The 26,369-nt window shown below is 44.3% G+C and overlaps 1 protein-coding gene across 2 annotated transcripts; it reads right to left on the bottom strand.

Moving 5' to 3' along the window:
- Positions 1-555: 555 nt before the first annotated feature.
- On the bottom strand, positions 556-26,369 carry epb41a (erythrocyte membrane protein band 4.1a). 2 transcript variants are annotated; one of them, XM_030788755.1, is made up of 19 exons: positions 26,007-26,369; positions 23,647-24,120; positions 23,003-23,107; positions 22,712-22,754; positions 22,536-22,611; positions 21,511-21,729; positions 21,306-21,393; positions 20,294-20,446; positions 19,703-19,800; positions 19,381-19,556; positions 14,086-14,336; positions 13,231-13,302; positions 12,993-13,031; positions 11,670-11,732; positions 8,582-8,761; positions 2,348-2,476; positions 1,933-2,031; positions 935-1,015; positions 556-659 (listed from the first exon to the last, which is right to left on the bottom strand). In XM_030788755.1, exons 1-19 carry the CDS (start codon positions 26,367-26,369, stop codon positions 561-563), a joined length of 2,808 nt encoding a protein of 935 aa, XP_030644615.1. In that variant the 3' UTR covers positions 556-560. The 2 variants fall into 2 exon arrangements, with proteins under 2 accessions (XP_030644615.1, XP_030644616.1); XM_030788756.1 differs by lacking the exon at positions 12,993-13,031 and having other exon boundaries at positions 23,647-23,952.

The raw sequence follows: 26,369 nt of genomic DNA on the forward strand, positions 1-26,369 counted from the left end.
ATCACCATATTTACCCTCCCTGTCAAACACATACAGACAGAGAGAGAGAGAGAGAGAGAGGAAAGAGAGACAGAGTGAGAAAGAAAGAAAGAAAGAAAGAAAGAAAGAAAGAAAGAAAGAAAGAAAGAAAGAAAAAAAGATAGAAAGAAAGAAAGAAAGAAAGAGAAGCAGAGAGGGAGAGTGCAAGGACAGGACAGATGGAGAATGGAGGGAATAATGAGAAGGAGGGAGAGAGATGTGGATGGCAGTCTAGTCTAGTCCAAAGCCTAAACTTCTTCTTTTTTTTTTAAAAAAACATCCGGCTCAGGAGACATCAAAAAGATGACAATGACAAACAGGTCTGATCTGTTCTGTGGCGCTTTGCATGCAAAAGCATTCAGTGAGGGAGCAAACAGAGGGACAATAGCCAGTTATATAAAAGTGCTACACACACACACACAGACACACACACACACACGCAAGCACGCACACTCCTAGAACAAACGGGTGCCGAGTGGTGAGTGGTGCACTTGTCTGGGGGGAGGGTGACTTTTACCGGGCTGCAGTCCAGCGATCGGCCCTTACTCTGGGGTGATCTCCGTTTCCTGGTGCACCACCACTTTAGTGACAGACATGTCTGGGTGCTGCTCCTTCGCTTCCTTTATGGCTTGGGCGAGAGCCTGAAAAAAAAAAAAAGCGCGGTCGTTAATCACAGCGCCAAACAAAGCTGACACTCTAAATGCTAAGTTTCTCTTTTCATCTCCAGCTACTTTGAGCTTTGCCATTTGCGATGTAATAAAAAGCAATCAGGATTTAACACGGCAGTACTTCTAGGAAAAGATCTGTTTGTTTCGTTTTGGTCGGGTGGTTTTGAGTGTTAAGGAGTCTCTCCATGGCCTGGAGTATGACTGACGGTAATCGATTTTCAGTGCAGGCAGACTGCGGGTTCATTCACCTTATCGTGGTCGATCTCTGTGTCTCCGGTGATGACAATCCTTTTCTCGATACGAGTCTCCGAGATCCCTCCTTTTACCGTCTGAGAAGAGAGAGAGAGAGAGAGAGAGAGAGAGAGAGAGAGGAGTTGAAGGGAAGAGAGGGAGACATGGAGGGAGGTGTAAGAGGAGTGGCAGTTCGTGTTAAGACACACTTGAGCAAACGTGTCGCCTCGCGGCTGAGATGACCGCTGAGTCTGGTGAGCTCTCCGAGAAGCACTGACTCACGACTCTGCGAGAGTCTCGCCGAGGAATGATCCGTGTTGAGTTGTCACGGCGACACCTCGTTAAGACATACGGGCTGGGTCTCGGCTGCACTAGCGACTTTTACTACTTTGAAGAAAGGATACCACACCCTTTCAGATGGTCAGGAGTACTTCTGTCAGCCCTCAGCCCAATCTGTGGAACTCTGTATGCTAAATGTGTATCCACAAATAGTTTGGAATGTGAAGGAATGACAGTGTTACGGGCCATGTTGACTAAGCATTTAGCGTTATGCACTACGTGTGTATGCACAGGTGACTGTACACAGTTTACTGCAACGTAATATTTTACTGAGGAATCTTTACAAGTCACGGGGACATAAATCCCATCATTAAAAACTCATTGTGAATCTGGCTATATGTACTTACTCTAGCTGAATATTCCTTATGTAGTGTTTGTGTGTCGTCATAATAAAATTATTGTTTTACATGAAAATTCTGAGTGTTTTCCAGCATCAGAAGGGCCAGACAGAATAGTCCTCACTCAAACAAAGAGTTAGGGGACCCTCTCTTCAAAGTTCCCAGCACTTCGATTTTCTACATATTCAAATGAGCAAAGAAAGATGAGCATTCAGAGAAAAATTTTAAAGACGTGAGATGTGAGGACTGATGCTCAATACCTCTGAGCATTAACCTACTGAGTGAATACTGAAATCTCTGAGCTGATTCTGAGCCGGGTGTAGGACGGAGGGACGGACCTTGGTGATCTGAGTGGTGGTGGTGGTGCTGATGGTTTCCGAGGTGATGGTCTGGGCAGTCAGGAGCATTCCGGAATCTTTCTCTGCCAGGTTATCAGACTAGAGGAGACATCCAAACGTGTAGATTTTACCATCACGGAACAAGGTAAGCGAAAAGTTTCCATTTCCCGCGGTACAAAAACCCCCCCAAAAAACAATTAACAAGCAACTGGGTCAGAAACGACATATTGTAGTCTTTTCATTGACTCACAAAGGAACTTGCTGCTGAACAACTTTAGAGCATTGTCTAACCAAAATCACCTTAACGACATAGCGCCAATTTTTAAAAGTCAAGACTCCCTCGCCAAGTGGAGAGGTTGTAAGCGAAAACCCCAAACAGCTGTTTAAAAACGACAAGTCCCAGAAAGCTCCTCACCTGTGCAGACTCATAGGTAATGGTCTTGGTCTCAGTATGCACAATGGGGACTTCCTTGGTGGCAACCTCCCCACGCAGAGAGTTTGTGACATCAGAGATGGTAATTGTCTTCGTTTTCACCACAGGAGACTGTGAAAGGGTTCAATGTAAAAAAACAAACAAAAAAAACCAATGAGTTATGCTTTTCCCTTTTTGTAAATTTGACTGGTCTTCAGAAACTTTCCAAACTGTCCATAAATGAGTTAAAAAAAAACCCTAACACTTCCATACCTGTTTACCAGCTTTGCAACTAAAACCCTCATTTCCAACCACTGAGTCCATGTTCCCAGACAGACTCTGTTTTACCATGATGTTCTTTGGGGCTAATTAACTAACAGCACAAACGCAACGAACCGAGAAGAAACCCTCAAGAATCATTTCAATTCTGTGTTAGAAGTAAGCCGTGTTTAATCATTTCAAATCGGTTTTATCTCTCAATTGAGATTCATTCACTGACACTTCTTACACGAAAAAAAAAAAAAGAAAAAAAGATCTTAAGTAGAGCGCACATGCTACACTTTGATTTTTTTAATCTAAAGGAGCAAAAACCTAATCACTGCCAGACTACACATGAAAGAACACAAATCCAGAGAGTATGTACTTCTAATGTGGGAGAAGAAAAAAAAAATCATTTAAATACACAGCTCAAACAAAACTCTCAGGTCAGTGATCACGCCGTGACAGAAATCACCTCTGACTGACTAATGCTGATCAATCCGGGGACCTACGAGAACAAGAGAAGCCTCTCTAGGGTCGAGCAGACCACAACAGGGCCCACGGCACAGTGCAGGAAACCCGGCCTTCCAATTACCCACATTCCAGAGCTTAGCACATCACATCACAAATGACTTTCATTTGCCTACACAATCTTTTATTTCAAGTGTTGACACCAAGGAGGGGGATACTGAAATGAACTGTAATTTTCACATGCAAGTCACATGACTTTCAGCTAACGAACGGGACAAAAGGACACGGTGGAGGCAGAAACCAAAAAGGACCAGCCATCCATATCAAGGAACCCAGTCATCATGGGAGATTTTCAAAGCTGCTGCACACCATGAGTCTGTGGTTAATTAGACTGCTTTGAAATTTACATTACCAGAGTTAGGAGGTAAATTAAAGGAGCATACGACCAGAACAAAGGGTTACCACATGAGATAGTTTCTAATTATTGAGGAGACGTGAGTTTAATAGCCAAATAAATAAATAAATAAATAAACACTGGAGCCGTATGTATAGAAAAAAAATAAAAAGAGCTGGGGTGTTCGTTTTGTGTTCACTTTGTTGATATTCATTGATGAAACTGAATGACCCAACAAATTCAGAAATCAGCTCCAAATTGGCCTGACATAGTAAACTTTTATTTTCCACTACAACCAGTGACATTCTACTTTTCATGTCCTCAAATCCTTACCAAAACTGGGCAAAGAAACCAAGAGAAAGGAAATGAAAGCGGCAAGCCAATAATAACAGGAATTAATACTTGGGCATTTCAAAAAAGGCAAATTTCACAGTGAACACATACCTAAGATCCTTACAGATTTTACTCAAAATACAGTGAGAATGTTCCGGAATTTCTGTGCTGCATATTTATATATTTGGTAAGTTATGTTCAATGTGGCCTGCAGGGTCACTTAATATCGGACAGTGTGTTAGTGTAGAATATGGCCCATTGAATGTCAGGGTAAAATGGACTTTTACAGATAATGAAAATGCTCTGGATATACCAGAGGATACCCAGTGTTCCTGAGGAACAGCAGAAATACGTCACAACCCCTAGTAATCCACTTGTTTTCTTAGACCAGATCAGTGTGAGTACGGTAAAACTGGCAGTGGACCTTATGTGGCAGAAGTTGGTGAATTACCTCTCTAGTTTAAGGCAATTTAGCCCGATAGAGGAATTGGCCATTACACGATGAGAGAATCAGTTAATTTTGTAGATTGTGTCAGAGCTTGCATTCCTGTGTAAAATACCTTAAGCAATTGCCTAGCAATTACGTAACAGTTAACTGATATGCACGCATAAACAAGTGTATTGGGTCAAGTAGTCAAGTATTCTTCTTATGGGGTGGGGGGGGGGGGGGGGGGGGGGGTAAGAGTGGCAGGACTTCAGTACAATTAACCTCAATGTTTGTTTTTCATCAAGGAACACAAAAATTACACTGAACACTCAAACTTTTCTTAGGGGAGTCTCTCTTTCCCATCCCGTGTGCCCCATCCATTTTGCCCCTTCATTCTGTTGATTGTTACAACACGCAAGTGCGATTTAAAGCAAGAGAAACAAGGAGTACCATCAACAGTAGTGCAGTGCCTAGCAACCAGAGTTCGTTTTTGGTAACCAGTAGTAACCTAAGAGTAAACAGTACATCACGCACAGGGAGTGCAACAGAAGTCCAGTTAAGGCCATTCAAGTCCCGGAAGAGAGAGAGAAAAAAAAAATTAATAGCATAACTCCTAAGTCCCGTTTTTTAAACAAGGCCTGAGAGGGCCTTCCCTACTCATGCTGAAAAAAACCCCCAAAAACAAAGTGATCATGCAGCTGCTGGCAGTAGCCTTCCTGTCGTTTGGAGAAAACATCGCTCCTGTGGTCATCTGCTAGGCGTAGTTGTGAGATTTACACTGCACTGTGTAGTGGTTTGTGCACCATTTAAAGAATGATGTTTGGTACTGAGGAGCAAACAGATACATTGGGGACTCAGTTTCAGAGCGGCAGCGCCCTAGTCGTTGCTGCAGCTAACTAGGCCAAACTAGCTAACTGATACAAAGCTAACAGTGGTGGTGGATTTGTCTAATTTAAACTTGCTAGAAGGCTGTGATTGAAGAAGAGCGCAAAGAAAGCAGCGACGCAAACCTCAGAGATTGAGATCCAGAAGTTAGCGACAACTTCCTTTCTCTTTCTTTTCTTTTCTTTTCGTTTCTTTTTTTTTTCGTTAGCTCTCAGAAAGCAGTTGTGATGTTATTTTATCGGTCGTCTCTGTGTCCTGCGCATTTCTATGACCTTCAAACAACTGAATAACAGTAATACCATTTTCATCCACATGGAATGGTACATCCAGTCAACTCAAAGCTACGATTAGCGTGCAATGAAGAGGCTAATCAAGTCCAATCCAGAGAAAATCAGTCAAACAGAGAACAAAAGCAGGACAGCTGTCGACCATTCTAAGGCCCTCTTTCTGAAGTTTGTTCATTCTTGGTCAGCTCAAGCCATGAAAGGAGTGTCCTTTTCAGTTTTTCTTTTTCTGTCCTTCATATGAAGACAAGCCACCACAGGGTCAGGACCATGACCAGTAGGCCAGAGAGAAGGAAGGAGACCCGGGGACGATGCAGTGTCACTGGGTAAAGCTGGCAAGGTTTGACCCCGCTCTTTTCTTCCTCCGGTACTGCAATAGAGACCCTGAGGGTATGGCCTCTGGGCTCCATCTCATCTTCATAATCATCATCATCATCATCATCATCATCATCATCATCGCTCTCCTCATCTTCTAATTCCTTCGGCATTGGCGGACCCCCGGGTGCCGGCGCCCACCTCACCCTTACCTGTTCTCTGCCCCGCCCAAGGACAGGGCGTGTCCCTCGCTGTGCCCAGCAACGTGAGACCAAGAAAGACAGAGAACAATGAACAGACGTGTGGGGAAGGGGAAGGTGATGAATGACTGACAAGAGGTGGAGGTTAGGAGGAAGGGGTGGGTGGGGTACGAGGAGTGTGGAAAGTTCTACTACGTCCATGTCAAGTCGGTGCTCATGGTACCAATGGCAGTTCAATGTGGATACGTTGTTTTTGAGTCAGATAAAGTTATTAAAACAGAGAGGAAACCGAGTGGTTGAACCAAGCCTTAACGCCAAAAGCAAAAATGGCACCAAAGCCGGATAGTTTTTTTTTTTTTTTAGGCTGTTCTGCTCCATAGGTAAAACCCAATAGGTTGTTTTTGGCAGCTACAGTAAAACACTAGTGCAAACCTCATTTGGCAGTGCAACATCTGCATTCTGACACTGATGGAGAGAAATGCCAGAAAAAAAATTGCTAGGAGAGGTTTGGCCAAACCACTGTGTGGAAATCCTCAATGAATCATTAAGTCCTAAATCAATTTTAGGGAAGATCCTGCCACTGGACAGATTAGGTCTTCAGAACATCTGCTCTAATCAGATGACTAAAAACTGATGGGAGTGTGTGCTCATATACAAATGATGTGCCCTGGCAAACTACCATGCTAAGAAAGCTATTAATGTTGCCCTGAGATGCAGAAAACTAGATTTTCAGAAAAGGTTTCTCTTTAAAATTGCATGCTAGTGGTTTCAAAAAATGATACAGGGATTCAACGGTAATTGCTGAGCTCCCAAAATTTGTGATGACTTTGTACTGGTTGTTTCTGAGAGGGTTAAGGTGAGACAAGAAAACCGATTGTCTGTATAAAGGCTTAAGTCTGTGAGTGAAACTGTGTGAAATAGGCTCCAGCAGAGGCAGGCCTGGAGGTCCGAGCACTGGCACCTTTTTGGGCATCTTTGCACACCCCTGAGCTTGGAGAGGGGGATGGAGGGGGAGATGAGGGGGAAGGTGGAGGTGGGTACAGCGGAGATCCTGGGCAGGACTTTAGGAGGAGAGGAAAAGGAGAGGTGAAGAAAGAAAGTGAAAGAGGTAGAGAGTAAGGAACGGACAAAGGGTAAAACAGTAAGACAATCAGTGAGGGGAAGAAACGAGAGGAAGAAAGGGAAAGAAAGACAATGACATGAAAAGGAGGAGGAGGAGTCAGTTTTTAGTCTTTTACTTTTTTTTGTACTTCTTCTTCAGTATTTCCGTTTTTTTTTTTTTGTTTTTTTTTTTTTATGATTCGACTGTCAAACAGAGACATGCAGCTTCACTATGCGGTTTAATCCAGCCATGCGACTGGCAGTTCAAGCAGAGAGGCCAAGCTGTGGCAGCCATTCAGAGAGCAGAGACAGTGATAAAGGGGTGGGGTTTGGGTGAGGGGGTGGAGTTTGGCAGTAGTATAATAGACACTGGCGAGCATATTTTAGTGAGAGACAGGACATGTCCTGCTCTGTCTCTCTCTGCTTTTGGCCATGGCCATAGCTTTCACAGCATTCATACGCACTATTGTCTACTTCCGTTCTTTATCGTCATAAAGAAACAGCGGGTTGTTTTTTTTTTGTTTTTTTTTTTTCTGCTGCAGCCCCCCTGACAATAAGGACCGAATTAGAGTACCTTTACCTCCGAAATGCCACCCATAACTCTGTGTACGGGTGTGGGGGTAGGCGTCTTCACCTGTATGCACATACACATACACATACACAAACACTCAGTTTCCAACACACATCTGTCTGTGTACTGCAGCCACGCATGCCCACACACTGCAAGACACCTTATCTCCCCACACACACACACACACATTAGTGCAAAAGTCCTTACACAGTACACTTTAAGCACACAAAGTTGAAAGCCTAAAATAGTACACCTCAAATTGTCTTTGTTCGAAGTATATACGCATGAGTAAATACATATTTAGGGGGGTGTGTCTGTGTGTGCGTGTGTCTGTGTGTGTGTGTGTGTATAATGCTTCTTTGTTTTGTTTTTTTTTTTACCGAAAAGCAGGACAATGACAACACTGAGCTCCATTCACGGCTCTTTTTTTCACAAGCTGATTTATAGTTGTCCAAATCATGTAACGCAAGTCAGTAATATACCTCCCTATACTCAGTCAATCTGAGCCCATAAATATGCCATGAAAATAGACTAGAGCACCACCCAGTGGCCTAAAACATTCAGCTCTGACTAAAGGTCACTACCGAAGGGAATCCCAAAGAAATCAAACTACACAAGGAGCTCATCTTTCAGGCTAAAGGTGGATATCCTTTGCCAAAGAAAGAAGAAAGGAAGGAAGGAAGAAAAGCATGTAGTACTGACATAATGCAGCACCATGTTAAAAGTGGTCATATATTATTTTCATCGATGTATAGAACATTCACCTGTAGAACTGATAAACATGACTGACATACTTGAGCATGCTGAATCAGTAACACATCACAACTGAACGTTGACACATTAAACTCTCTGGACTCTAAGTGCCTTCACAGCGACTCTGATGACACTGTTTTTTTGTTCCAGCTCCAGTCTCTAAACCAGTGCAACACACCATTATCCATTATCCATTTTAACATCAAACAGGAGAGCATATCTGGACTGCAACCGGTCTCGCTCACCCCCTCTGAGCTGGGCTGCAGCTGTCCGTTAATGCTGGCCGTGCGGAAGGGGGAGTGGGTCGACAGGCGTTTGTCCCACTCGCTGGGCCGGGGCTCTGGGACAGACTCCATAAAGCTCCGCTTCAGCTCACTGATGCTGGTGTGATGACGCATAATCTCCGTCTGAGTCTTATCCACATCCTGAGAGAGAAATAGAGACAGAGAGACAGAGAGAGAGAGAGACAGAGAGAGAGAGAGAGAGAGAGGGAGAGAGAGAGAGAGGGAGAGAGGGAGAGAGGGAGAGAAAGAGAGAGAGAGAGAGAGAGAGGGAGACAGAGACGGACAGACAGAGAGAGGGAGAGAGAGAGAGAGAGAGAGAGGGGGGGGGGGAGACAGAGAGGGAAATGGAGAGCAAGAGTGCAAGACCAGGAAAGATGAAGATTGGGAGGAACGAAGAGAGGGGATTTCATTATCTTGCCACTTCTCATTGATTTTATTGATTTGTTTTCTCCCAGAGCAGCCCAAAGCAGCCTTAAACACCAAACTATGTCTGGCATATGTACCATCCCCATACTGAATAGAGCAGTGCTTGCCAAGTGCCACATACAGGTGAAGGTAAGACTGTGAACACAGTGCAGAGTCTCTGTGGACCAACAAACCACAGTTCTAAGTTCTCTCCTCTTCTCTCATTCCCTCTCTCTCTCTCTTTCTTCATCTCTCTCTTATCCTGCCTCTTTTTCATCTCCCCCTCTATTCCTCAGCTCTAGAGAATAATCAACCTGGTCCCATCTCTGAGGTTATGAATATTCATTCGTGGTAGGAGGAATTCTGATGTGAAGTAATTGCCCGCTACAAATGGCCCGTATGTGGATGGTGATCAGAGAGAGCGAGAGGCCCTGCCGAAGTCTCACAGCTGATGATTATTCAAAGCCCGTCTCCGCTCACGGACAGTCTGGCCCCTCATCCATATAAGAGCAGAGAGAAAAAGACCGAGAGCAAGAGAGCGAGAGAGCGAGAGAGAGAGAGAGAGAGAGAGAGATGTCTTTAAGTAAAGGGAGAACTCAGAAGCTTCAGTGCTGGTCCACAGATCGTCTGCGCAGTGCTCTGCAATCCGTGAAATGGTCTCATGAGCTTCATTTGCCACAGTTAATTACAGAAGCTATTTCAATTAGTGACAGCTGTCCATCAAATGAGAACTGAAATCCTGGGGTGTATAACTGGACTGTGACTGTCATATAACTGGTTTCAGCGCTGGCTTCGTAGTGGCTAAAAAAGGATGTTGAGCAAATACTAGAAGTGAACGACCTCTGAAACAGGTCGCAAAGCGACACAGGTTTCCTATCTAAATTGAACTGGAGTCTACGGTCAGCTTGGGTAAGACACAATTACACAACACAGCCGAAATAAAGAGTCTGTTGCTATGGTAACATTAAGGGTAAAGTGGAGTATATGACACTGGCATTAACCATGACCATTTCACTGATACTGCACTGACATTTGGGAGAGAACGTCTCCTCACACACACAATGCCACAGAGACAAACAGAAACTGGATCAAATATGCACTTTAATGTCTACTATACATTTCTCTGCACTTAAACAAGTTTTTAAAAAATATTGTTCATAAAGTGCCTGGAGAATTTTTAGCATTTTTTTTCCCCCATTTAGCATTTTTTTTTTTTCATCACGGCCCCACCAGATTGCACATTTTCCCTCTGAGCCTAAATGAACATGCCTGATAGACCTAATCAGGGGCTTGACAATCAGCAGAGTTTCACAGAAACTGTGAAACCCCAACTTTGGCAATCCCTACACTACACACGCGTAGTCTCCAGAGTTTTCGTCTACTCACATATAAATAATTCATTAAATAAATAAATAAATAAATAAACAAATAAAAAGAACCGCCTGATGCATATTTGACACAGGTCTGTGTACAAGTTCACCTGTATGGGCATTAAAGGAATCTCCTAGCAGCGTGTCCTACTCAAGGACACTCAGCTGAAAGCCGGCAGCCAAAGGGTTAATGACAACCATGACTGGACTGATCGCTACAGTGTAAACCATCAGTTTCAGCAGACAGAGATGAGAGCAAACAAGTCACAAAGGTTAGACACATGGCCATGAGTGACAGATTAAGATAACGTGAAGGATCCCCCCCCTCCCCCCCCAGCCCCTTCAGCCTCCAGGGGCAGATATTTTCACAGCCAAACAGCAGACTGAGTATGACAACAAAATGAGAGATGTTGACAGCAGAGAAACAGACCTGTCAATCAAATCTTGACAGAGGAAATATATGACTGGGGAGATAAACCACGTAGTGGGTTTCACAGAAAACCCCTGGGCTGTTCTCAGGGCTACTCTACGCCTTAGCTCAAAATGGCTATTCCTGAAATTCTGGTTTCCCAGCTTGAGATAAATAATATTCTTTTAAAAAAATAAATATATAAAGACTAATATTACAATGATGAAGGGTTGTCTCTAAACCCTAAAGCTTAGATATGCTGATGAAGCAAAAAATTTCAATAAGCATCTTAACAAAAAAAATCGTAACATTCTGAAGATGCGCCGAAATAATCCAGCAAATCATACCGAAGTCTAAAAGCACAACTTGAGGAACGCATGCATAAACAGCCAGGGATCTGGAATTTATTCCAAAATTCCATTTGGGGTTAAAATATTTTCTATGAAGAAATGAAAGATTCAAAACAAATGATAGTCTGATCCAAGGTAGACCGGGTATGATAGACAGAGAGCAGCTCTACTCCCAATCATATATTTAGCCAAACAATATCCAAGATTTAAAAAAAAAAAATGAAACAAAATGATAGTACATCAAAGAGAAGCCAATACTTGCATTAGAATTTGTGAGGAAAATAGTGCATGCCAAGCGGTTTGGGTTAAGCTACAAGAAAGAAACAAAAAAAACAAGAGTGACATAAGAAAAGAAATACATGAAGAAGAACAAGAAGAAGAACAAGAAGAACAAGAAGAAGCCGTAGCAGCAGAAGAAGACAACTGAAATAAATGAGACATGCAAAGAGACATGCGGCGACAGTGAAAGAGCGGGAAAAAAAAAAACAACAACATCTCCAGAGTTTCATACAAACCTCCAACATTAAATTGCTATGCCTGATATATATAGTTTCACCCTCAATTTTCTTAGCTCTTTTCTGTGAAGAACAACATGAAAGAAAAGAAAGAGTTGGTGACCCCGAGCGTGGAAACTGCAGACAGGTTGTTGTGACTTAGGTGACTTTTAGTGTCGGTCTTGCGATGACTTTCTGAGTGCGGCTCTGATGGGGGGAGGTGGTGACAAAATGAAATTGAATGCAATGTACCAAAAAAATTTTTTAAATGTAAAAATTAAAAATCGACTACAGGAAGTGCAGCAAAGCAGAGTGCGGGGGGGGGGGGGGGTGTCAAAGGTCAAAGGTCACTGGGGTCAACATGGGTGATTGACTGTGAAGCATTGCGGAGATACTGCCCTTCATTCGTGCTAACTGTAAAAAGGAAAAAAGAAAATAAAAAGCAAACTTTGATGTCAGTTGCCAGCTACGTCTTGTGAATTTGTGATAACCTCACAACTGAGCAATCGCTGCTGAATGTCTTTTGTGTACTTTCCTTTCAAAAAGCTTTAATAAAAACGCTGCTTTTGGTTACCAGTTCCATCTATTATCTTATTATAACAGCACCATTATGTTATGTAAGAATAAATCCTTTCAAATCTGTCATTCATATAACGTGAAGAGTTTAAATTCAGGTTTGCCTTTGTCTCTAGTGTACCTTAAATCGTCCAAAGCAATGTTAAGTGTAAAGCATCCCAAGACTTAGTGAAAATGATGAGTTAAAACGGTGATAAATCTATTTATTTGACCCAGCTGTCAAAAATGTTTTTAACACGAATGACTTGACTTGGCTACATTTGTTTCTTCGACAGACTTGGCCAGATGTTTTGAAACATTACGTACTTTTTGTGTAAGGCTTCCTTACATAAAGCTAAAGTACACCACAAAATTGCTACATGTTAACTGACCTCATGGCATAGGTGCTAAGCAAGCAAATGAAATCCCTAAAAAAAAAAACAAAAAAAAAACAAACTTCAAAGCAGCCATAAAAGAAAAACAAACAAACAAACAAACAAACAAATGAAACATACAAATAACTCTCCGTATCATCCAGCTCGCAAGCAAAGTCTCAGAGTATAGTGACCGTCATACAAGCGTGAGCAAAGATAACAACCAGCCAGGGGAAACAAACAAAACCAAACAGTGGATCGTCTCTTTGGCGGTAAATAAAGAAATGGATTCATTAACAATTAAAGAAAAAATAAATAAATAACAAATAAATAACGAATAAATAACGAGCGGTGATGCAAGAAGGAGGACAGTGACTTCCTCATGCTCCGACAGCGAGGGCGACGAGTTTCTAACCTTCCTCATTCGCACCATCTCCGTGTCGGCCCGTGGCGACTGCCGGAGCCCGAAGGTCGGGAAGAGACAGATGGTACGGACATGTTAGCACCCCAAGCTTAGCTAGATCATTAATCCTCCTTCACAAACACTTCAATTAAATAGTCATTTTAGAATTTTTTTTGAATGGGGGGGCCCAAGCCATCTCTCAAGCATGCTTTTTGCGGTATGTGCAGGCGAAAAAACCCTCGTCACAAACCTGGCTCTTTCTCTCTCCGTTGGTTGCCGTCACCTCCGGGGCGTGATGCCTCCGTTCTCGCCGGGCAACCTTCTGCAGCAGCACAGAGACAGTGCGCACTCACTGCTGTCATAAACAGTCGTGCCCTCAAGGGGGCGCTAACGTGCACTAACTTGTATACCGAACCCGCAAGTTCTACTACTGCGTGACAAAAGCAAAACTTACAAACAATAAAAAAACATTCGGCAGTACTGTTGCGAAGGGACACGCATTTTGCCAAATTTTCTCATTTTGAAGTGCTTTTTGTTTATATTTGACTATCTTTGACGAGATATTAAGATTGAAACAACTGGGTGTGCCTGCTGAGAAAAAAAGGAATTGTGTATTATATATTAAAAATGTAACTGACTCTTGATGAACCATTTTTTTTAGTAAATGTCTACACAGTATCTCTGATTTCAGTGACATTAGTTTCACTATTATTAATTTCAATACTGTTCAAAACTGTTAAGTTAAATTACGAACATCACAGTTCCCAGTCTGCAAATGGTTTCAGTCATCCTCTAAAAGGCCAACAGGAGACTTGCGTGTAAACAAATCCTTGACACCAATTTACTTAGTTTTAAAGCCAAAGTAAATCATTTCATTTTCACACCAGAGCTTGCTCCTGGTATTAATAATAGTTCCTTGAAAAGGTCTGTGTTCTACCAAAAAAAAAACAAACAAAGAAAACAGTAGTCACAGTAGTTCTACCAAAAAGTTTAGCTTTCCCAGGGTTACACGTTGAAGACTTCCTTGAGTGTAGGGCATGCATGCGTGGTGTGTGTGTGTGTGTGTGTGTGTGTGTATGTGCGTGCACGTGTGTGTGTGTTATACCTTGATTTCGAGTGTAGCCTCTGTTTTGGCGCTGGGTGTTTTGGAGGCCTCGGCCACGCGACTCTCCACCTTTACCTCCGCCTTCCTCTCGGCGGAGCGAGACGGGCGGCCGGTCGGGGTGGACGCCTCTTTGCGCTCGCTACGGGCCACCACGGCGGTAGAGGGGGAGGGGGCAGCGTCGCCCGGGGAGACAGGGGACATGATAGGCGCGCTGACAGGACGGGCCGCCTTGTCTGGGGTGGACACCATCGCTGTGGTTAAAAGTAGAGCAGAAACAGCATATAGCCAATCAAATAACTTCAAATATAAGATATAAACATCTCAGCTTCATCATTTCAAATGCTTGAAAGCTTCGCAAAGAAAAATCGACCTGGAAATTAGCACTGCAATACTCCAAAACATTGCTTTTTAACTTCAAACTATACACACACATACATATAACTTACACTTAGAGATGACAACAGAAACACTTAGAACAGAAACATTTAAATGCCTTGATGCAGATAAATTAAGCTGTATTTGATTTAAAGAAAATGTACCTGGTGGGGTTGAGACAGGAGCCTCAAGAACTTTGGGCACATCACGACTCAATAACTCAAACCAATCATCCTTTTTGGCCACTGAAGAGTGAATAAAATCATCAAAAAAAAAAAAAAAAACCAAAAAACCAGAGTGTTGCAGAGTTTCAGCTGACATTTTACTTACTGCCAGCTGCCGAGTCAACCTGAGGCACTGTAATTACCAAAAGCAAAGAACCGCTGACAAGCAGCATATGAAGTAGACTATTCCACATTTAGAGATTTGATCTAATGTGAGTGAAGCAGATGTAATTATAAGAAGACAAAAGGATGGCTGAGGATACATCTCCTTGAGCGACCTAAAGAAGCTGAAATGTCTGACAGACCAAAGTGCAGAGCAGGTATTTTAACTTTGTTGTTGTAAAGTCCAAAACTGCCGAACTTTGACTGGTACTATATTTAGTGACAAACACAGCGAGGTAGGTAAAGCACAAAAGCAGATATAGCTGTACTTAAATGATCCACTGTCTGAGAGCCAGTGGTGGAGTCTTGGGTTGCACAGTGTGATACAGTGTAAGGATTAGCCCACAGTTAGCCTGTGCAGTGCTAAGTTCAAGATTAGTTGCTTCTCATGGCGGTGTGAGTAATGACTAGTCAATTAGGCCATGCATTCTCCTCTGTTGCGTTTCCAAGCCAGCCCCAAGCACGAAGGACGGTAGCTACCTGAGGATGAGATGAAGCTTCTGGAAGGGTCGCGGTCCAGCAGCACGGACCAGGAATCGTCCCTGGACCCGGGCCCCAGCTGTCTCATTTTCTCAGCCAGTTCCTGGGCTGTCTCCCTGGCCCTGGAGCCCTGCGCCTCCACCAGCCTCTGGAGCCACAGGGCCTCTGCCTCAAGCATGGCCAGCCGCTCGGCCTCCAAGCTGGGGCACGAAGCCTGATTCAGCCTGGGACTTGGACCTTTCGCTAAAGCCTTCCACTGCTGCTGGAGCTGAGCCAGACTCTGCTCCACCAGACGTAGCTCATTTTGGGTCTGCAGGAGCAGCTCCTCCACAGTGTTTGAAGCCCTGGGAGGAGTGCCCTTTACCTCCTTGGTGAGGAGTCTGGACCTCCTGAGCGTGGTTGTTTTGGATGACCATGAAGGCATTTGGGAAAAACCACTGCCTGGAACAGGGTAACTCTTAATGCGCTGTAGTGTTTTTCCTGATGGTTGCTCTGATGTGGGGGGGGGGGGGGGGGGCAGAAATGCTGATTCAGTGGTGAGTTTGAAGATTAAAAGGATGTTTGAAGAACAGTAAATTTTAGAAATAATGGAATCCATCACAAGGTTGAGGTTATGAATCTAATATGAAGTTGAGAATGAATAGGTTTGAACTACAGGAGTTAGAGAGGTAGTATTGCTCTGACCAAGGTTCAACCAAGCGTGTCAGTTAGGCTCAGGGTTTAGAGTCGGAGTGAGTTTTCATCACTCCATCCTTTGGAGAAAACTGCCAAGCTGCCAGCACAGAAAGCCCTGGCATCAGTGCCTGCTTGCACTCCAAAATCACGGTCGAATAACATAAAGCAATCATCTCTCTCATCTCCCTGGGCTTTTTGTCTCATGTCGAACGACCTTGCTGTCACTGGCAATTTTTCCGTCTTCCTGTACAAAGCGCACTCTCCACGAAAGAAAAGGAACTTTCTCCACCCATTCAAAAGGGTGAATGGAGATGACACGATACAATGCTTGACTGATGAGACAAACAGACCATTGAGAGAGAGAGAGAGAGGGTGAATAAGTATGTGCATGTAGACCAAAGCTCAGCATGTTGCCTTGGGTGAGATCCATGTTGAGGGATGAAGTAAGTTTAATGTCATTGCGGTATCTTGTTTTGAAATAGGATTAGCCCTAAAGTTAACCTACGGCAGGTTAGTGATAACCCAAAGCTGGTTAGTGAGCTTGTTCTGTTCTTCCAGCTTGTTGCATAACAGGTTAGCGCTGAAGGTTAGAGAAGGCGGACGGGATACGCAACATGAGGGTACCTGAAGATAGGACCGGCTCTGACTGAGTGCGGCCAAAAAGCACAAACCAATCATCTTCCCCCGTCTCTTCTTCAGGGCGGAACTGCCTCCTTTTCTCCTTAATCACGACATGTTGCCTCTTCTCTCTGGCCTCAACTTTGCGTTGTTTCTCTCTCTTTACTGGAGGGGAGACTGAGAGGTACAGCAAAGCTGTCAATCAAAGGCTGTTATCAAAGCAACCAAATCACTGCCCTCCACAACAAGCAAACTCCGGCAAGAAAGCAGTGACTTCACAGGTGCATGCTGGGATCTGCCATCTAACAGGACAAACAACTTTGAACTGTGACTCCCTGCCACCACCCTCTGTGGAACTATCATAGGCTACATGTACATAAGTGAGATGGGCTAGGTTAACTTTTCTGTATGGCTGACGAGAAGGATGTTTTGGGCTCATCGCCTGTCGTTGCAGTGTGGCTTACCAACCAGTAGATGGCGTCAGCTAGCTCAAAAAAGCGAGACCGTCTGCTCACAGAGACCCCTCTGACCTCCAACATTTCATTTCCTCTCTTGGAAATCATGAAAGCCGATAAGTGGCTACAGGCAATAAATGTGGTTGCTATGGAGACCTGCTGATGTTCCAGTAGCTGCCGTGAGGCACCTGAGTTAACTATGGGTAAAGGGTGGGGGGAGAGATAGTGTTTTCCAGGCAGAAAACATGAACAGTTTTCCAGATGATTCTGCAGTGCATTTTCCTATCTGGAGTGTGAGGTCATCTATGCGAACTGACTCCTCTTTGGAGAGACAACAGTTTGCTCACATGGTGGCTTATGAAGAGAGACTCAAATGCCACTTCACTTCACCTCACAGTTAATGAGTGTGTGCAACCTCTTTCCTCAGAAGTGTGTGTGAGAGAGTGTGAAGCTTAAGAGACTTACAATCAAGAGACTGAAACCAAGCAGTAGAGTATTACTCATGACATACCCTCTAAGCTGGTTAAAGAAACTTGCTTCTTATTCAACCTTTCGACTAGGCTATGTCAAATTGAATTGCTGTCAAGCAGTTTTATGCTCTTTGTCAAAAACTTGCAGAAAGACATCTGCAATATTTGTGGAGGTTTTAAAGGGGTATGGTCTCAGTCTGAGAGTATGACTACAGCAGATCTTCTTTTTGAAAGCCACCAGTGAACTGTGTGTCCCAGACGTTGTGGTCTGATCCACTGACTGCTAAAGCATGACTGTGTGTGTGTGTGTGTGCGCGTGTGCCCAGTATGCTAATTTAGCCCCGGAAGAGACAAAGTGTAACTACAGGGACCTCTCTCTTGTCAGCTGTTCATTTTAACCAGTCTCTTTCTCCTTCTCCTTCTCTCGCTCTCTCTCTCTCTCTCTCTTTTCATCTCTCTCTTTAATTCAAATCCATCAAATGTGAAATCCAGTTCAGTTTAACAAAGGCATGCAAAAAAGACCCTACATAAAAGCTTAACTTGAGAAAGGTGCTTTCCACATAATAACCTAATAAAGGAAAGCTAGCTGCAGAGCATCTCAGGTCGCTGAAATATGGGTGTCAAGCAACTCATGACTTTGTACTGTGTTAGAACAGGCACGTGAGGACGGGGGCCAAAAACCAAGAAAGACAGGTCAAAATCCATCCCCCAGGTTCTGACTGGATACCTGAGGTGTCAGTACTGGGATAGGTGGAGAAGGAGCCTGAGGTGGCCAAGGAGACACGGGCAGCCGTGGTGAAAGAATACTTCTCTTCACCTTTTCTCTCTTTCACTTCAGTGGCAGAAGAGGCAAGACAAGAATGAGTCAGTGGCTCTTTGTGAGAAAAGACAGATTCATAGAAGGGAACATCTGCCAAAATACAGAGACATCGGTTTAAAAACATCTCGACCCAGTGAATCAGAGAGGGTTGAAAAGCAGAGCCAGAGAGAAGATATTAAAGTGACACAGAGCTGGCTTATGGCCCGCTGAGATGGCAACGTCAGGGTAGGGTCAAATTAGTGCACGGTGACGAGGGATCTCGAGTGAGAGACTTACCATACCACAAGTACACACACAGACACACACACACACAGACACACGCACACGCACTTACGCACACACACAATCGTGGTATACCAAGAAAGCTGTGATGTGGAGCTGGCGGGCTGAGAAACTGTGAGGTCAAGTATTGAGCGTACTGTTATGTAGATATTGCTAACAAGCGCGTAAATCTGTGTCGGCGAAGCCGGTCAAGTGAGCCAGAGCAGGTCGGAGTTGGGTTACATCGTCGAGAGGAAAGACAGCCAAAGGCAGATGTCTTCTGCCGACAGTCAAAATAAAAACAGATGTTTTCTGGACAGGTTACGTAACACAGAGAGCCATTTCCCCGAGGGCAAGAGAGAAGCAATCAGCGGCAGAAATGAGAAAAAGAGCGAGCGAGCGAGCGAGCGACTGAGAGAGATGGATAAAAAAGGGGGAGTGAGAAAGAGAGAGATACTGGAAAGGGGGGCAGGATGAGAGAAAGAGAGTGAGAGCGCGAGCATAAAGGCCACACAAATCAATAAAGGACCCTCGACGGAGGAACTACCTGAGGGTAACGCAACAGGCAGTGATTGGTCAGAGTCCAACAAAATAAACCAATCATCTGCATCCTTCCTTTCTTCCCCTGGCTGTCGTCGAGGCAGAACAGACTTACCTCTGGCTGAACGAGACGGAGAGCGGGAAAAAACACAGAGGTTACACACATTCGTAACGACACGGCCGCGACACGCGTGGCAAACGTCGGAAACACACACCTCCGTCCAAGCTGCGCGACGCCCTCTTGCTGGCCGACCGCTGGAAGTGAGGCGCGGGTCGGTCGATCATGGAGCTGGCCTGGCGGGTCTGGGCCTGAGTGCGCCCGCTGTAGCGGAACTTCGACCCCAGAGCCAAGAACTTCCTGGGAGTGGTGGCGGCTTCAGTGGAGGTTAGCCTGAAACACACCCGCACAGACTACAGTTATGACACAGACTACAGTCACAGCAAAGCGTGACGACGTTAAATGAAATGTTAATCAAATGTCCTGTTTTTAAAAAAAAAAAAAAAAAAAGACAAGAAAAGAAAAGAAAAGAAAAAGACCTGAAGAAAGTATGATGCTCCACACAGACTTTCCAAAGCTTCTTGGCGGCTTTGTAGTTGGGCAGCTTGAATCCGATCGCGCTTTCATACTGTTCCAGCTGTGGCAGAAAAGAATAAACTGAGTTAGATGACTACAGATGTCGTGGATTTTCTCCTGAGCCGACCTCAAACAGCCGACCTTGGAGCAGGAAGTTGGACGAGAGTTGAAATGCTCAAACCAATAATGGAATCGCTAACATCTTGTTTTGAGGGAGGGAGGATTGCCTCACAGTGAGGCCCTAGTCTAACTCAACTCTGTGCTGCGTTGGGATACTGTTAAGTCTGACTGCATGTGTCATACAGTTAAACAGCCTGTATAAACTAAAACTGTGGTAAGGCATTCTTTCTCCAGCCAATGCTTCAAAATGAGTGAAAAACTGGAGCTGAAACTTTTACAGATGTTTGACTTTATTTGTATTGTCATCACCAATTCTTGTTAGCTCTGAGTGTGTGACACACAATTACATCATACCTTCCACAATGTAGAACAAAGTATGGATGTTAGTGGGTTTGTGTGCGTGTGTGTGTGTGTGTGTGTGTGTGTGTGTCTACCTCAGAGGGTCGAATCTTGATGAAGAAGCTGCTGCGTTTGTAGGAGACTTTCAGCACTTTGGGCCAAGGAAAGCGATTGATTCTCAGTTTGTCTTTATACACCATCAGCCCACTGGAGCATACCCCAAGCATTATGTCCACTCCGTCCAAGTCCTGACAGAGAGAGAGAGAGAGAGAGAGAGAGAGAGAGAGAGAGAGAGAGAGAGAGACAGAGAGAGAGAGAGAGAGAGAGAGAGCGAGAGAGGAGCAGGCATGTTTTCACAAAAGTATTATTTCATAATGCTTTGGAAGTGTAAACACACACAGTGAATGACAAGTGTTTCTGATGTTCTGCCATGTTCTGATAACTATTCCAATCATGAAAAAAGGCAAAAAAGAAACTGTCATTCTCTAGAAGACGCATGAAAAACAAATTTGCTGTATGATGTGAGTATTTGAGACAAAAGAGCAGCGGGAAGTCTAACTGATCTGGATCCTTAGCCAGCCGTGACAATCACAATGTAAGTGGGGCATTACTACAGTGAGTCACACGATGCAATAACTGTATCTTTCCACTAGGGGTCATCACTCCCTTCCCTTTCAAAATACACAAATTCCATATTTTATTAAAATCCACTGTTTGATGCAAACAGATTGACCTCATTTCTGCCATTAAATCTCTGACTTTTTAGCAGGACAGACACGAACGCTTCTCTCACTGTTAACGTGCACCGAGGGAAGGAAGACATTTTAGTAGCTATTTTCACAAAACGTCGCATTCTTTCCAATAAGCACGACCGTACCACTGCGACATTTCGTGAATACATGCCAGTTACAGCGACGAAATCATTATGAATACAAACGGAAAGACGCTTTTTGCTCACTCTTGCCAAGGTTATATATGATAAATGATCTCCTCCAAACAGCACCTCGAAGATAATTATCCCATTTAACCTTCATTCAGATGTGCGCTGTCAGCAGCTGATTAAACAATAGATTCAAAAGCAAAATATTTTTTCTAACGCTTTTCTACCTTAGCCTGATGTAGGTCCACCCCATACATGGCTAATTTCTTAGCATTCTCCAGAAACATCATATCGGCCTGGGCTGGACTCATGGACCTGAAACGAACACAAACGAACCAACACGCGTGAGCATTTCCACAATATCCTTTCTATTCTCATAATATTTTTCTGTCACTACATGGGAGAGAGTGACACTTCGGCATCTGTGACGACCTGTAAGTGCGATGAAGCTCCATGACTTTGTCCTCCAGCTCCTTGGTTTGGCCAGGGGCCAGTTTCACGTCCTTGACGTAGTCTGTGCCGTGAACCTCGGGGTCGTACTCTCCCAGTTCAGACTGCAGGGTGTAAGAGCCCAGCAGGGCCAGGGTGACGAACGAGCAGGGCAGACGACCACTCAGGATGTCTTTACGCAGCTGCAGACAAAGGTAATACCTGCACAACACCAGACAAAGCACCAGAAATGACTTTACATAGACACAACACGCATGCATAGACACTTAGATACACACAACCCGTACAGTAACCACTGAGTGGGTAGTGCTGGCTGATTACTACATGAGGTTTTCAGTCTGTTGTTTAGAGACACGGGAGAGCTATTTTAAATGGTGGTGTGTATTCATTAACAAAGCAAATGTGAGGACACACACACACACGAGGGGGCATCTGCAGCGCGAGGTCATGACTCGTTCACTCATTAATCTGGCTAGAGACGGAATAACACGAGCGCATTGTGTGAAATGGCACAGATTAAAAAGAGATTAGAAATTAGCGGTAGGTGAGATGGGGAGGAGTGGATGAGTGAACGGGTGAATGGGTGAATAGACTAATGGATGAATAGACCAGCTGACATACAGAAAGATTAGATACATTAATAGACACAGAGACAGAGAGACGGATTAAACAGGTACATTAATAGACATAGACACAGACTCACAGACAGATACACAGACAGACAGACAGACAGACAGACAGACAAACAGACACACAGATAGATACACAGACTCACAGACAGACAGACAGACAGACAGACACACAGATAGACAGACAGACAGACAGACAGACAGACAGATAGATAGATAGACAGACAGACAGACAGACAGACAGACAGACAGATAGATAGATAGATAGATAGAGAGAGAGACAGACAGACAGACAGACAGACAGACAGATAGATAGATAGACAAATAGACAGACCAGCCAACAGACCATCAGCCCTGTAAAAAGCAGCGGGGGCTAACCTTGTAATGTCCTCAGAGAGTTGAGCTGGATCAGGCGGGTAGAACTTCACGTTGAAGGTGAAATCATAGGTGGTGCCTGGAGTGTGATTAAGCCAAAGGAAGAAGAGAGAATGTGTATTAATTAAAATTCTTCAGACAAAATTACGCCGATAAATCGAAAGGATGGCATCACTCACCTTGCACTTGCCTCCGAATCTCCTTGGTAAAGTCTAGCCACGTCTGCGACCGAGACAAAGAAAGAGCAAAGGAAGGAGAGAGAGAGAGAGAGAGAGAGAGAGAGAGAGAGACGGAGAGGGTGTGCTGGTTAGACCTGTTTTAAATCTTCAATATCTATCAAAGACTATACAGGAAAAATACATCTATAGAAGCACAGGCCACAGCTGAGTCTGACTATGAGCTGTGTCCAGTGGAACAGAGTTAAACACGTCTGAGCCCAAATAAGTCGATATTTGACGGTCTTCCCAAACCTTGAGGGTGGGCGTCTCCCAGATGGCCAGGCCGTAGTAGTCTTTCTCCAACAGATTGAGGTGATCGCAGACCTTGGCGAACAGTTCCTGACCTTTGGCGTGTTTCTGCGAACACACACAGGGACAGACCGCACTGTTGACTAAAACAGGCCCACATATCACATAAGCAAAAACTAAACCTCACGTCTGCAGAGACCGATCAGTCTACGAATTAAATAGCCATGCAGCAGAAAACAGAGTCAGTCGTCAAGGAACACTGGAACCGCACTGTTTTCCCGTGAGACTCGGCATTGCCTGGCGGTAATTGCAAAAAAAAAAAAGACAAATAAGTCCAGCTTGACTGTAGAAGTGTTTTCATTAGCACTATACAGCAATCTGTATCTGTGTGTGTATAGGCGTGTGTGTCTGTATGTGTGTGTGTGTGTGTGTGGGTGTGTGTGTGTGTGTGTCTGTATGAGTGTGTGTGTGAATGTGTCTGTGCGTGTCCTGCGAATGCGTGTGAGTGTGTGCGTGTGTCTGTGCATGTAGCGTGAGTATGTGTATATCTACGTGTATGTGTGTGCATGCGTGCGTGCATATGAGCTTATGTGTGTGCGTGCATGTATGCGTATTTGTGTGTGTGTGTGTGTGTGTGTGTGTCTTACATCCAGCTCACACTCGAACAGAGTGTCGTCCAACAGGGTGACTTTGCAGTGCATGATTCTTGGTCGACGGGGAGCTTTTGCCGGTTTGGCCTCCTCTTCTGCTGTCTGCTCCTCTTTCTCTTTCTCCCCTTCTCCCTTTTCTTCTCCTCCTTCAGCTGCTCCTTCTCCCTCTGGCTTCGGCTCTTCTCCCTCTTTCTCTTTCTCTTTCTCTTTTTCCTTCTCCTTATCTTTCTCCTTTTCCTTCTCTTTCTCTTTTTCTTTCTCTTTCTCCTTTTCTTTCTCCTTGTGTTTTTCCTTCTGTTTCTCCTTGTGTTTTTCTTTATGTTTCTCCTTGTCTTTTTCTTTCACTTTCTCCTTTGATTTTTCCTTATCTTTCTCCTTCACTTTACTCGTCCGTTTGGCCTTCTCCTTCTTCTCCCCCTTCCCTCCTCCTCCCTCCTCCTCTGAGTCCTCCTTTTGATCCACTGGAACTTGCTGGAGGGACATGGAAAGATCCAGAAACATCACAAATCTCATCACAGTTTCTCTGCACCATGACACAGTTTACAATATGACATGGTTGACACTTCTGTCTGTCTTCTGTGTGGTTAATTCTTTATAAATGACTTGAAAGCAAACTTCACAAACAGTATCATTTATCCTCAGTCTTTCAGAGGGCAAATTATTTTTCCATTTAACAGCAAAGACAAAACTTATGGTCTGTTATAAATGTCAAAAACCTTAAGAGTTGGCGGAATGTACATCTACCACACCATGTTAAAGACGAACACACAATTCACTGACTCCTAATTAATTCACCTGATATGTAGTCAAAAACCATTCGTCAATACAATATATAGAAACAAAACATCATCAAAATCACAGGAGCCCGTTGGTTTAGGCTGCTGTGTTACGGCAATAACTATGGCAACACGGGTTTTAGTTTTTCACTGGAGTATCCAGCGTGGACCCCATCTGTAACAATGCCACTCTTCTATCAGAATCATGTTTATTTTCACAGGCGGTCGGCCTTCTGTGAGGTGAAGTAAAAACCAACACAATGCCCCAGGGCAAAATCTCAAATAATTAACTTTAATTGAAGACAAAAGTTTGTATTCAGGTCAACAGTTCTGAGGCTCTTCACAACAGGAAAGCTAAACAAAGACTCGCTGTGTGAATAATTAAAGCCAGTGACAGCAAAAACCAGCCAAAGCAAAAAAAAAAAAAGATAAAGATAAAGAAAGAGAAAAAGAAACGATGGAGTTAGCGATGCCCTAAAACACATACAAAGCCGTGGAGAAGGGTCTCTCACAAACGCTTTCAAGTGCATCAGGGGAAATCTGCTCTGCATAGTCTACTCTCCTGCTCACTGAACAGATGAGAGGTAAAGAGATGCTACACTGCATGGGTAGTGTAGCGTCTGTGTGTGTGTGTGTGTGTGTGTGTGTGTGTGTGCACACATCCCGACTGATAAAATGAAGCAAGCTTTTGGCAGGTCCTCTGCAAAAACAGTGAAGACAGAAGAGGGCCTTTTCGAACTGCACAACCAGACAGAATTACAGAGCTATGAAAGGAATGCACCTCAAATATTTCTCTTCTTTTCAGCCGTTAATCAGCCGGGAAGAAAACATCTCAGGAGCGGCCGAGGCCTGAGCTAATTAAAGCACACTGGAGTGAACCTTGGAACAGGGCAAATTTAGAAGACTTTGTTTTTTTGGTTGCTGCTATTTCTTATAAAATATGGGTGTAAAACGAGCCTTTTCTGGTAGCCATTACCTTTTAAAAATCACGGAAAAAAATAACGGTTTTGTGTGGTTGTTACCTTTTTAAAATCGTCAAAATAATACGAGTTCTTTGGTGTCTTTTCTAAACCGTAGACGTACGCTGATGTATAATACATGTGACTGACTTTGGGAAGAGAAACACTACGCAGCCCGCTGACTTGAAGCGCTCCGCTATGTACGCCCGTTCTTTATTACTCAGGATTAAATCCACGTCAGTCATTCCACAGTCCAGGTGAAGTTAAGGTCTAATCTGAGCACAGCCTAACAACTCAGCCGAAGACAGGCCCGCCAAACTTTTTCCAGTACGGCAGTCACAAGTCACATGACGACTGTGGGTTGTATGCATCAAACAAACACATTCTTTGTCTCAACCTCTAAATACAAGCTGTTCTCCTAAGGTTCTGAAAACTTAAAATCATAAGGCAACTTGTTTTGTGACATTCTGAGCAAACTAAACTTTTGGACCTACCCATAGGTACCTATAATAGACCTTTTGTATGATTTGATGTATCACACATATCACATGTTATTATGTTATTCTGCGCATCCTCTGAGTGTTGCTATGACGACCACAGGGCATGGCCGGCTCTCTCTGACCTGGGCCTCCGTGCTGCTGACGGAGTGCTGATCCAGGGCCACGTCGCCCTCGATCCGAAGCTCGGGTTCGGGGTCGGCGATGGGGGCCTTGGGCTCGTCCTGGCCCTCCTTCTCCTGGGCCTTTTCGCCGTCTGCTCCCTCTCCCTCCGAACACTGAGAGCGGCGCTTCAGGAAGGAGGAGAAGAGGCGGGAGAGGCCGCGGCCGGCGGAGGTGCGGGTGCGGGGTTTCAGCTGCTGTTCCTCTTCGGGAGGTGGGGAGGAGGCGGCGGGGCCGTCCTGGGGTTCAGAGGGCCCGGGGTCCTGAGTCAACTCCTCCTGCTCGCACGGCTTCTTCTGCTGACTCTCCGCCTCGTCTGTCGTCAT

Source organism: Chanos chanos, chromosome 12, assembly GCF_902362185.1.
Source record: "Chanos chanos chromosome 12, fChaCha1.1, whole genome shotgun sequence".
Lineage (NCBI taxonomy): Eukaryota > Metazoa > Chordata > Actinopteri > Gonorynchiformes > Chanidae > Chanos > Chanos chanos.